This window comes from Prionailurus viverrinus, unplaced genomic scaffold, assembly GCF_022837055.1.
Source record: "Prionailurus viverrinus isolate Anna unplaced genomic scaffold, UM_Priviv_1.0 scaffold_62, whole genome shotgun sequence".
Taxonomy (NCBI): Eukaryota; Metazoa; Chordata; class Mammalia; order Carnivora; family Felidae; genus Prionailurus; species Prionailurus viverrinus.
The window spans coordinates 398,136-415,138 of NW_025927624.1; the positions used below are offsets into that span (position 1 = coordinate 398,136).

Consider the following 17,003-nt stretch of genomic DNA (forward strand, 5'->3'; position numbering starts at 1 on the left):
CATCCTCATCCTCACTACAAACGCCCCCCCCCCCAATTTTCTCTCAACTAACATTGTCCATTTCCTATCGATGAAGCCTTTATAGTGACTTATAACGGATTGCTGTTGACTTACTTTTCTGCTCCGACCACAACAACCTAAACCCTCCACTTGTACACTCAGTAGCTAACTGCTTCATACGTACTCAGTATACAAGGACCAAGTAATTAAGGTCAAAACATTTACACTAATCTCACTGAGAAGATCTCAAAAGTACCAAATCACTCTACTGTTGACCCTTGAACAAAGCAAGGGTTACGGGCTCTGATGGCCATGCACTCGAAAATCCACAAATATCTTTTGAAACCTCAAAACCAAATCCAAAAAACAAAAATGCCTACTGAATTTCCTACTTTCGAAGCAATTACACTTAGAAATCAAAAAGTATATATGTATTGAAAACCAGAACATTAAAGCAGAAGTGCTTGTGTACGCTCTCTAGGTCTAATCTACCTTTTCGGCTTCATTTGGCCATTGACTCTGTACACTGAGCATGGGAGGTCAGGGTTAGGATAACGGAATGCTGAGCTTACCAACAATATACACAGTCGATTAATGCATGTTTCCCCTGTTATATGTATTACATACTGTATCCTTACACTATCAACTGAAGAAAAGGTTACTAAGAAAATCGTAAGGGAGGGGTGCTGGGTGGCACTGTCGGTTAAGGGTCAGGCTCTTGACTTTGGCTCACGTCATGATCTAGACTTCCTGAGTTCAACGCTGGCAGTCTGGAGCCTGATGAAGATTCTCTCTCTGACCCCGCTTCCCTACTCACCTGCTCTGTCCCCTCTCTTTCTCCCAAAATAAATAATTAAAAAAAAAAAAAAACCCAAGACGAAAAAGACAATCATAAGGAAGAGAAAATACAGGATGGTACTGTATTTATTGAAAAGAAATCTGTATGTATGTGGACTCCCACAGTCCAAACCCATTTTGTTCAAGGGTCCAACGTATACCTATATGATGTCTCCACTAAGAGTTTACTGGAACTTATTATAGCCCCACATGAGAAAATCAAAAGCCGATTCTAACTTTGCCATTCTTTTCTGGACACTAGGGCCATTTTATTGGCCTTCGAACATCTTCCCATTGAAAACAAGTATTCCTGGGGGGCCTGGGTGACTTAGTCGATTAGGCACCCAACTTTGAAATTGCGAAAAAGAAAGTAAAAGGTGGAGGGGGGAGTTAAGATGGCAGGGGAGGGGATCAGAATTTCCCTTGTCCCTCAAACACAGCAGTATTGAGGTCACAACACTTGGAATGGCAGGAATACAGGCTGCAGAGGGACAGAAAAATCTCCACAGGTGCAGAGTGACAGCTTGGCGGGACAGAAGGGTGTGTATGCGAATTGGGAGAAATAAAATGGGCAGCACAGGCATGAGGTGGGGGAAGCCCTTTGGTGGAGAAACGAAAGGAAGGTAGAGAGAGAGGCTGTGGGAAGTGCCTTTGGATATGAGAAAGCCTGTCCGGACCACAGACCAAGGAGAGGTCCAGAGAGCCAGTTTCTACTTTGCAAAACCGCCTTAGAGGCTGAAAAAACAGTATTTTCAAGGTGGCCAGACTTTCTCTAGACCAGAGCTACCACCTCCCATGCCTGGTTTGGAGGGAGCCGCCCCTAGGCTTGGTAGCAATCTCAGGGCTACACTGGGAGAGAACACCTTGAGTACGGTGGAAAGGGGAGGTATTGCCCTGACCAAGGGAAAAAGACCGTGCAGGCACGAGCCAGAGGCCTTCTGTCCACTGGGCAGAGTGGCGCAACTCCACTACCAGGTCCGAGCAAAGCGGGATCCTACAGGGTTTTGAATCCCAGCTCAGTGCTCAGGTGGCACAGGGGACTGTGCAGCAAGACAAGCCGGCTCCCCAGGCTATTCCGTGAGGATAGCCTAAACAGTGAGTTTTGAGACACCTCGTGTGGGCAGGAGAGATTGGGGTGTCGCCATTTCTCTCCCCATGACCAACATCGTGGGGCTTCAGGGAATGGACACTGAGCCTCCGTGGAGGCAGGCCCATTACACCAAACCCTGACTCCCTGTGCCTCGTAACTGCTTCTCTATAGGAGTGAGACTGACACTCATGGGACCAGACAGCCCGTCGTCTAGACCAGCACAGCCACCAGTCCCAGGCACCAGTAGACAACTCTCCTCCGGTTTTCTATCTTAGTTTGTTTGTTTTCATTTGAGTTATTATTCTTTTGTCTTTCCTTTTCTTTTTTAACGTTTATTTCTTTATTTGGAGAGAGAGAGAGAGTGAGTGATCAAGCAGAAGACAGGCAGAGAGAGGGAGAGAGAGAGAAACCGAGCAGGATCCATGCTCTCACTGCAGAACCTGATGGGGGTTTCGAACCCACCAACAGTGACAACATGACGTGAGCCAAATTCAAGAGTCGGACGCTTCACCTACTGAGACACCCAGGCGCCCATCTTTTCTTTCCTTTGCTTTCCCTTTCTTCTCTTTTCCCTTGTTTCTCTTTCTACTCTCCTCTTTCCTTGTCTCCCTTTGGAAACAGTCTAGTAGTCTCGAGTTGACGTGGGTCAAAGCTAATTATATCTCTACATTTATCTGTATATCTTAATATATACCTGTATATCTATACATAGATATAGATAGATAGATAGATAGATAGATAGATATAGATATATCTATATATTTTTCTCCCTTTGTTCCTCTGTTCTGGTTCTTTGTGGGTTTGATTGCACATTTTCTCTATACTTTTCTAGATCTCCTTCTTCATTTTCCTCCCTCTCTTTCTGGATTAAGCCCTAGAGCTCCTTTCAGTCACTGCCTGGTCTTTTTTTCCACTCCAGTCATTTCTCTTTTGGTTTGGGCTAAGGATACTTCACCACCTTCTTCTCCTTTTTCCCAGGATTACTTCGACCAACAAATCAAAGCACACCTGGTGGAAGGCCCAAACCGCCACTCCAAGTAGCGGGAACAGTAGCCAAAGACGCACCGAAAGAGTGCACACAACACACTCCAAAAACATTTGTTCAGCTGCCAGGCCCTGGAGCGTGTAGGAGCTCTTTTTAATATAGTAGTACTCGCAGGTGTGGGACACAGAACAAGCTATTAACACACATAAAGGGCAGGAATCTAGCCAAAACGACGAAATCGAAGAATTCTCCTCAAAAAACATTCCAGGAAGAAAGGACAGCCAGAGAAGGGCTCAAAAGACACAGAAACAATATATGTGAGCACATTTTTGGAATGACACTCATAAGACGCATAGTTGCGCTTGCAACCACGCACAGAAGACAGCAGACAATCTACTGCTTCAGAGATCAAGGACCTAAGGAATCGTCACGATCAACGCTGAAAATGAAATGGTGTAAAGGAGATACAAAGTAAACTAGATGCAGTGACAGCAAGGACGGGAGAAGCAGCAGACAGAATCGGTGAACAGAAGATCCAATGGTGGACAAAGATGAAGCAGAGAAAGGAAAGGAAGGAAATGACTAGATCACGAGGCAGGTACTAGAGACCGACGTGATTCGGTGAGATGAAATATTAGCCACATCCTACGAGTCCGAGAAGAAGACGAGTGAGAGAAAGGGGCAGAAGGTTGTTTTGAACAACTTATAGCTGAGAGCTTCCCTCATCTGGGGAAGCAAACGGGCATGCAAGTCCTGGCGGCACAGAAGAATTCCTTTCCAAATCAACAAACCCAGGTCAACACCACGACATGCCATAGCGAAACTGGAAAACTACAAAGATAAGGAGAGGATTCTGAAAGCAGCTAGGGACAAACGGGTCTTATTCGACAAGGGAAGACCCATAAGGGTAGCAGCAGATCTGTCCAAAGAACCTTGGCAGGGCAGAAGGGAGGGGTAGGAAACGGTCAATGTGCTGAATGGGAACATCTGCGGCGAAGAATCCCTTCCCCGGCAAGGCTGTCATTTAGAATAGAAAGAGAGAGAAAGGCTTTCCCAGACACACAAACCCTAATGGAGTTCATGACCACTAAACCAGCCCTACAGGAGATCCTAAGGGGAGACTCTGTGAGGGGAAAGCAGCAGAGACTACAAAGGACCAGAGGCCTCACCAAAAGCATGACACGTTCAGATAACACAATGACACTAAATCCATATGTTTAACTAATCACTCTGAATGTGAATGGGCTCAAGGCCCCAATCAAAAGACACAGGGAATCAGAATGGGTAAAACACAAAACAAAACCAAAGAACAAGATCCATCTATATGTTGTCAACAAGAAACTGATTTTAGACCCCAGGACACCTCCAGATTCAAAGTGAAGGTATGGGCAACCACCTATCATGCTACTAGAAGTCAAAAGAAGGCTGGAGTCGCCACACTTCCACCAGAAAGACTAGATTTTAAACCGGAGACTGTAGGAACAGATTCAGAAGGGCATTGGGTCACAACTAAGGGGTCTATCCATCAAGAGGAGCTAACACTTGCAAATGTTTATGGCCCCAAAGTGAAACGCCCACACATATGAATCGATTAATCACAAACATGATTAAATGTATACATACAAATGCCATGATTGTAGACGACTTTAAGACTCCACTCATGGCAATAGGCGTATCGTCAAGGCAGAAAATCAGTACGGAAACACAGATCCAATGTGTCATTGGACCAGATGTATTCAGATATACATAGATATATATGGGCCTAATATATATGCATTTATATACATGGATATCAACACCGATATGTTAAGATCTTTTCATCCAACGGCAGTAGAACGCACATTCTTCTTAAGTGCACAGAGACCATTCTCCAATGACTCCAAGTGACATCCTGGGTCACAAAACAGCCCTCCACAAATATAAAAGGACTGAGATCATACCTTGCATATTGTCAGATCACAACAACGAGCACTTGCTCATTCTTTCTCTCTCTCCCTCCCTTTCCAAGAGAAATACAAACATTTCAAAAACATTTAGCTCAGCCCCTTCCAAGAGAGAGAAAAACAAGAATAATAAACCTTGTGGGGCAATGAGTCCTGGATGGAAACCACACACAGACAGTAGAATTCCATAACCAATATGTTGACAATGGAGTTGACAGAAAGTGATGTACTAAAAGAACAGACACTAAAAAAATACTTTCTGCAAGGACAAATTAGGGTAGGGGTAAACCATTAAAAAAGAGCCTGGTGCGGGGAACACGTATGTGGCACAGTCAGTTCAGCATCCACCTTCAGCTCATGAGTCATGATCTCACGGCTTGTGGGTTTCAGCCCCACGTTGAGCTCTGTGTTGACAGCTCGGAGCCTGTAGCCTGCTTTGGATTCTGTGTCTCCCTCTGTCTCTGCCCCTACCCCGCTTGCACTCTGTGTCTCTCTCTGTCTCAAAAATAAATAAACTTTAAAAAAATTTTACAAATACCGTAAAAAGCATGGGGGGAGAAGAGGGAAAAAGAAACAAACAAACAAAAAAAACCACATGACCAATCAATCAAGCATGAGCTTAAGACAAAAAAGAAAAGGAAAAATGTGAGCAAAAGAAGGTAAGTGGAATCAACATGCATTTTTCAACAGGTATATAAGTAGGATTGGGAATATACTATGAACAATAGTCTCTTTTAAACCTTTTAAAGATATATGTCTCTATGTGTGTGTGTGTGTGTGCATATATATATATATATACATATATATATGTGTGTGTGTCTGTATGTGTACATATATATGTATACATGTATGTGTGTGTATATATAAGTGTAAATATATATGTGTATGTAACTGTATATTATATCTATCTCTATCTCTATCTCTATCTCTATCTCTACCTATCTATCTATCTATCTATCTATCTATATCTATATCCATCCATCTATCTATCTATCTATCTAATATTTATGTAAAAGAGAGGCTTTGATTCACGGTATATCCCTAATAATACCGACTCTTATCACTCTACAGTTATCTGGTTATAAATGCTTTAATAAAGAATTTAATTTTTTTCACTATAAATAAACTCTTCAATTCCTGGCATCTATCGCTTCCGAAAAGCTAGAAATTATTACTAGACTAACAAAAGAACAGAAAAAGGGAGGTTCCTAACACGTCAACATTCACTATGGAGAAAGAATTGGGAATGAGAATTTTAGGAAGAAATGGGAACCCTCAAAGGATGTGTGTAATGCGACACAGATGGGGTTACACAAGCAAAGGCTGAGGACTTTTTCTCTGCAATTTTAAGCTCACAATAGGAGGATACTAAAAATATACTGTAACCTTCTTTCTTATGTAACTCCTGATTTCCTCAATAGAATTCATTTGCGTTTATACATGTTAGACACTAAAACGGAATATAAACTGAAGCCTGACATTTAAATTCACATATTTAATTGTGATATATCATGCGTATTTTGTTACTTTTCAAACTCCATTCTACGGAATTCCATTTCCCTACTCATTTATTCACATTCAAAAACCATGACATTGCTTCTTCCAAGCAAGACGTTATTCTAGGAGCTCGAGGACTCAAACAAGTGTGTTCCCTAACCTCCAGGAGCTTATCATGACTGAGGGGCTTTAAATGAATACTGAAATAAATATCAGATGTCTGAAGCTTTAAATTTTAGAATCTGACACAAGGACTAGGAGGAGATAGTGTTCAAAGCTAGAATAGGAAAGATTTCTGAAATCAGAAAGTTGACAACTTGGCTATGAAGAGCCTCTGCTCATAGAGCTACTCTTTTCAGCAAAATACGTATTCTTCGGGGAGATGCACCATTTTAACTTACTCTTCATGCAGTTATTTGAAAACTACAGGAGAACAGCTTTGTAAGGTAAATGTTGAGAAATAATGTAAACATCTAAATTTCTACCTTTTCTAATATTATTTTAGTCTAAATGTAGAACAAAGGATAGAGCCAAAGAAAATCCTGTATGTCACTATAATAAAACTTGCCCTGGGCGGGGGGGGGGGGGGGGACCGGCAATAGATTATTGGACCCAATCAGGTTTCATTTGGGCATGAGTATTATCAGTCATGTTACTATCACAGTGAGAATCCTTATCCTTAAACAAATGTCATATGGCCTCCATGATGGGAAAGCTTTTCCCAATATAATATGACGGTCATTATATATTTTCCAGCCCATTCTTTTATCAGCCTCCACCTGTAGGATTTACCAAAGTACAACAAAACAAAACAAAACATTCAACGTGTCATGTATCTGTAAAGTGGTTTGTTCTTGCTAACTTTCCATGACACACATAAAATGATGATACACAGGCTCCTCTTAAATGTTCACAGTAAATAAGGGAGAAAACTCAATTCAGAGCAGGAAAGTGAGTTTCACAGGAGGGTACTTTACCTTGGTCCCAAAATCTAAGACTTGGCTAGATGATGTAGACCATGAATCATCAGGACCAGGTTTGTCGGAAAGCCTTTAGAGCAAAAAAAATAAAAGAAACACATGTTCATTCATTTAACAACACAATTTAAAAAAGTTAAGGGAAAGGTCGCCTATCTGTTTATTGCACGAAGTTTCTTGGTATCATTAAAATTGGCCTCTGGTTTTTTCATTAAGTTTTATTTTAATGCCAGTAATAGCAACATCCAGAGTTATCTTAGTTTAAGTTGTACAATATAGTGATTCACCAACTCCATACTCACCCCGTGCTCATCATGACAAGGGCACTCCTTCATCCCCATCATCTCTTTCACCCCTCCCACCACTCACCTCCACTCCGCAACCAGCCGTTTCTTCTCTGCAGTGAAGAGCCTATTTCTTGGTTTCTCTCCCCTTTTCTTTCCTCCCTTTGCTCGTTTGTTGTTTCTTAAGTGCTACATGAGTAAAATCATATGGCATTTGTCTTTCCCTGACTTTGCTTACCATACTACACTCAGGCTCCATCCAGGTGATTGCAAACGGCAAGATTTCATTGTTTTATGATAGAGTAATATTACCGTGTGTGTGTGTGTGTGTGTGTGTGTGTGTGTGTATGGGTATACATATACACACACACATACATTCATATAGGGCTTCGTCTTGGTTCACTCAGCTGTCAATGGACGCTTGTGCTGGGTGTTGGAAATAATGCTGCAATAAACACAGGAGTGTGTGTGTCCCGTGGAATTCGTGTTTTTGTATTCTCTTGGGTAGTATCCAGGAGTGCAATTACTGCATCATAGGAGAGTTCTGGTTTTAATTTTGTGAGGAACCTCCATACTGTTTTCCACAGGGCCCGCCCCCATTTGCATTTCCTCCAACGGTGCAAGAGGTTTCCTTTGTCTCCACATCCTCGCAAACACTTGCTTCTTGTGTCTTGGAGTGTAGCCATTCTGACAGGTGTGACGTAGTATCTCGTTGTAGTTTGGGGGAGCATCTTTTCATGTGTCTGTTGACCATCTGTATGTTGTCTTTGGAAAAGTGTCTGGTTATGTCTACTGCTCATTTGTAAACTGGGCTTTTTTGGAGGGGGGTGATGTTGACATGTATCCATTTTTTAGACATTGTGGATACTAACCCTTTACTGGATTTGCAAAATATTTCCAAATTCGTTCTCCCATTCCAGAGGTTGCCTTTCAGTTTTGACGGTTTCCTTCACTGTGCAAAAGCTTCGTAGGTTGATATAGCCCCCAAACTTTATTCTTGCTTTATTTCCCTTGGCTCAAGAGACATAACTAGTAAAATGTGGCTACAGCCAAAGTCAGAGAAATGATGGCCTGTGCTCTCTTCAAGGATTTTTTTTTTATGGTTTCAAGTCTCACACTTAGGTGTTTAATTCATTCTGAGTTTATTTGTGTGTATGGTACAGAAATTGGTCCAGGTTCATTCTTTGGCATGTGGCTTGTCCAGTTTTCCCAACACCATTTGGTGAAGAGAATGCCTTTTCCCCACTGGATAGTCGTTCCTGTTTGTAGAAGATGAACTGACCATACAGTGGTGGATTGATGTCTGGGTTTGCGGTTCTATTCCACTGAGCTATAAGGCTATTTTGTACGCCAGTACCCACCATACTGTTTGGATTCCTACAGCTTTGGAATAGAACTTGAAAGCTGAGATTGCGATACCTCCAGGGTTCCTCGTTTTCAATATTGCTTTGGCCGTTCAAGGCCTTTTGTGGTTCTATACAACGTGTAGGCTTGTTTGTCTAACTCTGTGACAAATGCTGTTGGTATGGTGACAGGGATTGCATGACATCTGTAGATGGCTTTGGGTAGTGTAGACACTTTAAAAATATGTATTCTTCCCATCTGTGAGCATCGGATGTCTTTCTCTTTCTTTCTGTCACCTTCAATTTCTTTCATCAGTGTTTTACGCTTTCCAGAGTACAGGGCTTTCACAATTTGGACCCTGTTTTAAAAAAAGCTTTCTGTTCTCTATTTGGCCTCGACCTCTCCTACCCTGTGAAATCTCCAGGAAAGACCCAGTCTGAGTTTCCATAACCAAATGTGACAGGCAGACAATGCTCTGAAATGGTTGAAAATGAAATGTATAAACGTTACCACAATGACTTCTCACCTCACATCTGTCAGAATGGCTCAGTTTCAACACACAGGAAACAACAAGGGTTGCTCAGGGTGTGGAGGAAAAACAACCCTTGTGCACCGGTCATGGGATATAAATTGGTATCGCCACAGTGAAAGCCACTATGGAGGGGCCTCAATGAATTTAAAACACAAATACCACAGGATCCAGTGATTCCACTACTGGGTATTTATTTACCCAAGGGAAAGGGAAGTACTAATTTGAAAAGATATATGCTCCCCTATCTTTATTATAGCATTATTTACAATAGACAAGATACGGAAGCAACCCAAGTGTCCACCAATACATGAAGACACCACACACACACACGCAGACACACACACACACACACACACACACACACACAGACATGCACACACTGAAATATTACGCAGCTCTAAATGAGAATGAGATGCTGCCATCTGCAACATCATGGATGTACCTAGATGGTATGAGGGTAAGTGAAATAAGTCAGACAGAGAAAGACAAATCCTATATGATTTCACTTCTGTGTAGAATGTAAAAAGGGGAATAAATGAACAAACAGAGCAAAAGCAGAAACAGACCCATAAATGCAGAGATTTGACTCTTGCCAGAAGGGAGGGGAGGTGGGGGGATGGACAAAGTGGGGGAAGGGGAGAGGGGAGTTCAGGGTTCCAGTTATAGAATGAATAAATCACAAGGCTCAAAGGTACAGCATAGGGAATCTAGCCAGTGGTATCGTAATAGCATCATACATTAACAGATGGGAGCTACGCTTATGGCGATCACGGTGAAACATCCAGAGTTGTTGCATCACATATTACCTTGTGTGTCAGGTAGACCTCCGTTTAAGTAAACGTATCAAAGTTTCGGTTTCTATGTTATGAGTGGTAGTACTAACTAGAGATGGAAAGAGTCAAAGTTCCCAAGGCCAACTTTGTTCCCACACTGGTCTTGCCTTATTTAGGTCCATAATAACTAGCAAGACATTCCAAGCCTTCAGGGGCATTCAGCTACCCAAGGACAGAGACTGTGATCAAAATGGTCCTGGTAGTTGTGCCTCTGTTTCTCTATACGCTGCCTGACTATTTTCTTCCCTATGAGCTCCCACTCCTATATCACTCTTCGGCACGGTTCTGTGGCATCCCCCAACCTTTCAATCTTTAGCCTATGAAGCCACACACACCTACAACAAGGATGGGCTCAAATGACCGAGGGTAGGAACCATGTCCTGCTCCTGGAGAACAAGCTAACTGGCAGTCTCAGTCATCCACACAGTCACCTCAACATAGGCATGTTATCACCGATCCAGATGAAGCTCCCTTACTGATTTGACAAGTCAGTCCTACCCCTGCCCAGCCCTACAAGTACATGGGAAGGGCATCACAGATTTAGGAAAAGAGGTGGAGTGAGGAGACAGCTTGCCTTGGGCCATACATCCCTGATGTTCGGAATCTCCACCCCCCACCCCCAATTCCTTGAGAGGATCTAAGCTATCCTCCCTCAGTTGGGGTGGAAGTAGGGGATATCATATTTCTATTTGCTGTAAACAGACTCTTCCCAGCTGCTCAAATGATTTTTAATCTCTCTCATCAGAAAAGCTGAGGTATGCTCGCACCTTCAATGAAACCAACGCACACAAAAGCAGAAACCTGGTCACGACCCTCTTGAACTCTCTATTTGAATATGCCTTTCTAAACAACTCCCCTAATCCTGGGTCCTTCGTTCTTGTCATTCACCTTTATCTCACTTGGCATAAACCCCCATATTCTGACATCTTTTCTCAAACTCGTATTCCTAACCAACTCAGTGTTGTTCTCCTTGAAACCTGGTCTCCTCTGCTAAGTCGATTCTTACCCTCCTGCACTGTATTCATTAGACCAACTCCCCAGCTTTCTATTTTTAAAACAGTTGCCTGCAAGATGAAGACAAAAAGAAGGAAGAAAGGAAAGAAAGAAAGAAAAAAAGAAAACCAGAATTTAAATCGCATTTCTGTCACTTATCATATCCAAATAGGTCACTTCAATCTCTTTTGAGTTTCAAATTCTACAGGGAAACAACCATTGGGCAAGGAGCTGAAACATAGGTTGACGTACCAGAGGGTGTTTTCAGGAATTAATGTCTGTGGTTCCGTAAGTCTTGAGACCCTAAGTGCTTTTGATTTGGCCTCTAGAAGAACGGAGAGTCCCTCGCTGGCCGAAGTGGGGAAATTTTTGGAAAAAAAAAAAAAGAAGAAGAAGAAGAAATAGCAAGGAAACCAGAGAAGAAAGTCAAAAGGCAAAAACAGAGTACAAAAAGTCATGGGGAAAAAAAGCTGCAAAAAAACCCAAAAAGCTTCCTAGAACTAGACAAGGGTACTAGCCCAAAGGGAAACCAGCCTGGGAACTTAGGCAACAGAGAATCATATAGCAATATCCTCAAAATAGAGAGTGAGTTTAATTAACGTAACATGGTCTACAACTAGATATCCTTCTTTTACAGAAACCTCATTTGTCTCAAGAAGAGGGGACATCACTACGTCTAAGGACTTGCCTGACGACATCTTGCTTATTATGTAAAAGCCTTGACACCATGGCCACAGCTGACATCAACCCTAAAATCTCGGATGGTAAAAACAAGGGACGAGTTACCACTGCACTAATGACTTGTGTTAGCACTAGTGGTCAAATACATGAGGCCAAATGCTTGGACTAACCTGGGTTCTTAAGCAAACCCTAAATTCGTGTTCCGACATCATTATCTTTGACATTCTGAGTTGATCTGCCCTAGGATCTGTATCTTCATCTCCGTGCTGCTGAGGAACCAGAGAATGGATGCGGAAGCTTCAAGGGCTGACGGGCAAAGCCCCTCAGCTACCCGTTAACTATGGAAGCATGGTCGAGTCATCAACCTCCCTGAACCACAGTTGCCAAAGTAATAAAAAGTAGGCTACAATAACACAGCTACTTTGCAAAGCTGTACAATGACTATATAACTGAACAGATGGTACCCATAGGATATAGTGTCTGGTCCAGCGTAGAACACGCAACAACTGGTTTTGTTCTCTGCGTTCCCTTAGGAGACACATAATTTTCAGTTCATTCATTCCCTTTCCTTTCCTTTCATTATCCGTTTCATTTCATTTCATTCCTTTATACTTTGAGAGTGAGTGCACACAGAAATCGGGAAACATATCCCAAGGAGGCTGTCAGCGCAAACCCCGGCGTGGGGCTTGAACTCACAAACCTGAGTTGAAGTCAAGAGTCACACCCTTAACCGACTGAGCCACCCGGGTGCCCCAGCAAATGTCAGTTTTACAAATCCATAAAAATCCTACCTGGCTATAGAATCTTCCTCAGCATTCTTATCTGCTCCTAAAGAAGAAAGCAAAATACATGTTAAATCAACAATCGAAAAAATAGAGGAAATTACAAGTGTACGGCTTACGATTTGTGAAAAAGTATTGCTTTGGGACCACACCTGGAAACCACACTACACTGAATGGTAATTATACCATTCGTAGGCTTAAAGCACTAAGAAATCTTACTTTCTCCTCTATATTGACCAAAAGCAAGAATGGGTTTTATCAGAATTTGACACCTACAGGGGAACTGATGTTTACAATGGCCATCACTGACCGACTCTATGGCACTGGAGGCAACTGGTAGCGTTAGGAGAATGATTATCATGAGCGGCCAATGTCAGACTGAAACTAGCATGATTTTTCTGGACTTCCACTCCTAGAGGAGTTGAAAGAGAGTATCTTTATTTTGCGGGAACACGGCAGAACTTCCCCAGCTCTTCAGCAGACACTCCTCAGTCTTAGGAGGAAACACCCCCTCACAACGTGTGCTCTATAGCCATTGTACTTTGCAGCATGGCCAAACCATAGCAAACAGACTCTCCCTGGCCTTATTTCCACTGGCAAGGCAAGAAGGAAAGATTTGGCATTCCTGTTTGATATCGTTCTAACCTCTTGAGGCTGTCTCCTTCCATTGCTAGAGAGTCTATCTAGACCCACCGCACATCACAGAGGAGGAGGATCCCAATGTGAGTGCTCTGTAGTGGTTCATGATGTCATTTTTCTCAACCCTCCCCATTAGGTGACACACATCTAGAGAAATCATACTTTTTTTCATGGGAGGCAGAGGCCAGCAGATCCTCTACTGATGAGCAACTAAACGAAACAAAGGGCAAAGAATAGCTTGAATGCCTACATTCAATTACCAGGATATTTTCACTTTCTAAACATTCAAAGACATCCACTCTATGATTCTAACTATATGACACCTGGAGAGAGCAAGGCTCTGGAGCTAAGGGTTGGGGTGAACGTAGGGATAAACGGGCACAGCACAGAGGACTTTTAAGGCAGTGCAACTCTTTCACACGATACCACAAAGGTGGATTCACATCATTACACATTTGTTAAAACTCATAGAATGTATAACACCAAGGCTGAACACTAATGCACATTAGAGACTTGGCCTCCAAATGAACAGTTCGTGTCCGTAGAAAATGCACCACTGTCGTCAGGGTGCCTGGGTGGCTCAGTTGCTTCAGCGTCCAACTCTGGATCTGAGCTCAGGTCATGATCTCACCGTTCATGGGATCAAGTCCTGCATCAGGCTCTGTGCTGACAGCACAGGATTCTTTCCCCCCTCTCCCTCTGCCCCTTGGCTGCTCACACGCATGCATGCTCTCTCGCTCAAAACTAAACCAAGGAACTGAAAAAAAAAATCCTACTAAAAATGGACCACTGTCGTGCCAGATGTTAACAGCAGGGGAGGCTAGGCGTGTACGGGAGCGCGGTATGGTATATGGGGTCTCTCTGTACTTCCTATTATATTTTGCTGTGAACTTAAAACTGATGTCAAAAATCAGGCTTATTAAATGTATGAAACAACAAAAACAACAAAATATGGTATCCATTGAAGCTACTCTTAGCATATACTAACTCATGATACAGTCACCTTGAACATTAAAATAGAGATCAAAGTAACACAATAGGGTACTGTCTCCCATTTGGAAGTATATGAAAATGCATAAACAAAACACAAAAATACAACAGTTATTTGTATACTTAGGCAAGAAAACAATTGATGAATATGATCCGAAATCTTATACCTACAAACAGGGGTTCAGCACCATAGGAATCAAACCTGGGTTTTCCAGATAATTAAGAGATTTTCATTCTAATTTTAAATCAAAAATCATTATGTTGATCACACCTAAGAATCATAATGAAAGCTTAATCACATAAAAAAATAAAAAGATGATAATGACCTAATATTGCCCTAGTACTTTTTACACAAATACCTACTTCATATGGATGATGAAACTGAAACCAGTACCATGGTAACCGTCATGTTACTTGCTAGTAAAACAAAATTTGAAGACACCACCAAAAATGACGTCAGGGCTATAATTCCTATGCAGAACAGATTTCACCCAGCAGGCCGAAGATGGCTACCCTCAGAACATCCTACTTGAATGACTGGCCCTTGGCTGTTCCCTGGGATCTTGGATTTAAGGAGGGTTCCCACCATTCCCTAGCTGGTTAAGAGTGGTTCACTGTGCCTAAGTGCTGCTACACTCAATGTGCTTAAGGCCGTACACTTGATTTCCTTTCTGGAAACCTGGAACTTGGGGACATGCTAAGGAGAAGATGCCTATGTGATTAGCATTTGATGAAAACCTCGGGCACTGAGTATCCATAAGCCTCGTACTGGCCCACAACATTTCACTTGTGCTGTCCTAATTTCATGCTGGAGGAATTTAGCACATCCTGCCAACTCCATAGAGAAAGGATTCCTGGAAGCCTGCGCTTGGTTTCCTCTGGCCTTTCACCCCGTGCACCATTGCTCGGTGCTGATTGGCCTTTCTAGCCTGTCCCCATACCAATCCACACGCATGACTACAACTATATGCGGAGTCCTGTGACCTCTTCTAGTGAATCATCAAATCTGGGTGTCACTGGGATGCCTCTAACACAACTGCACTTTGTGAAATTTTATTATTTGGGTTGATGTCTTACACGTGGTTACAGTCAGAAGGTTATGTCACAGAATACCTTTCCTGGAATCTCTTTTCTTGGTATTTGACTTGAAAATTCCTACATCCCTATATATCCATTTGAAGAAAGGTTTAAAAGGAATATATGAAATCATGATGTCAGAAAGTGTGAAACAAGCAACAATCTTATTTTACTCCGAAAAGAGAGAGAGAGAGAGAGAGAGAGAGAGAGAGCAAATCCTGGTGATTGCCCCTATGTTCTACCATATAAAAGTTCTCTGAAAGATGAAAAATCAGTTAATTTTCTCCAACTCCCTAGGACTTAGTTCATTTTTCTGGCAGATAGGAATCAAAGAAGTAACAGGGATCATTCTACAACAACCAGAACTGTCAGACAGAATATGAAAACATACTACTGATTATAGTGTGCTTTTGTTTCTTTTCCTTATTTTCCCAGAACATTAAAAATATAGTTCACCTATTAAAGGCAGTTATTGCCAAAGTAATCAAATTCACAAATACGGCATCCAAAATGTCCGATGCGTTATCTTGATGTCTCCTTATGTGACCCTCCTTCCAATTCTCTTATTTTGCCCTAAAGGATACTACCGTATGAAGTACCCCCATTTTATATGGCATTAACGTATATACATTTATCGCTGACTACAAACGCTTATGTTCACCCATGGTACTTAGGACATAACTCTGCATCATCAGCTAGGTCAGGCCTTAATGTCTTGCCAACAGTGAGGATAACAGTAAGAGTGGGAACATTTGGGGATACGACTCTGACAAATTCTGGTACGAGAAGCTCACCTGATAGTGTTGCTGCATTTCCAATAGTCTGCTCTTCCCTTTAAAGAACTAGTGTATTTTACCACCTTCCAGTACAAACACCATACACACCGGCTTACCTTCCTTCATTTATTCCCTGTAGTCTCTGCCATTCACATGATTCCCTCTTTGGCTCTTCTCTTCTTTCCTGGGGTTCCTCGGGCCTTCCAGGGTCTTGAAAGGGAACTAGTCATTTAGCTCCTTTGGTGGCACTCTCAATTTAATCTGTTGCTGACACCACATACGATATGCAACTTACCTCCTTTTCACATCTCTTTCTCTTTCCTATGCACTTAACAGGCCGTTTTCTTGAGATATTAGAACATATCAGTATTCCTGTTTTAAATCAACCTTCTGTCAAATGACCTTTGAATAAAATACAGTTCTTACCTTCTACTTGTCCATGTAATATCCTTTGCCCTTTCTGATCCACAGCTCCAGAGACATGAGGAACATATTTGTTGGGCTTCTCAGACATACTCTGTTAAAAGTAGCATCAGTAATGAGTTGCGTGAAGACTTCCTAAGCCTTTTCCAAGAAAATTTCTGAATTTATGATTTTAATAACAATCAGACTTACAAATAAGGAAAATGTATTGAACACCAAAACATTTAAATACAAAACCTCACATATGCTCTCTTGATTCAGCGTCCCTTTGAATCTTCATTTGGCTATTGACTCTCTAAACTGATCATGGAAGGCCAGAA

At 42.1% G+C, this 17,003-nt stretch overlaps 1 protein-coding gene across 1 annotated transcript in view; it reads right to left on the reverse strand.

Annotated features, from left to right (window-relative positions):
* LOC125159788 (ankyrin repeat domain-containing protein 26-like) overlaps positions 1-17,003 on the reverse strand; it is a 708,468-nt gene that overhangs the window by 167,202 nt on the left and 524,263 nt on the right. Inside the window, exons 25-27 of the mRNA XM_047848410.1 lie at positions 16,687-16,777; positions 12,788-12,824; positions 7,330-7,402 (exon numbers count right to left, since the gene is read on the reverse strand). Of these exons, the coding sequence (XP_047704366.1) occupies positions 7,330-7,402; positions 12,788-12,824; positions 16,687-16,777 (201 nt within the window). The remainder of the gene's footprint in view (positions 1-7,329; positions 7,403-12,787; positions 12,825-16,686; positions 16,778-17,003) is intronic.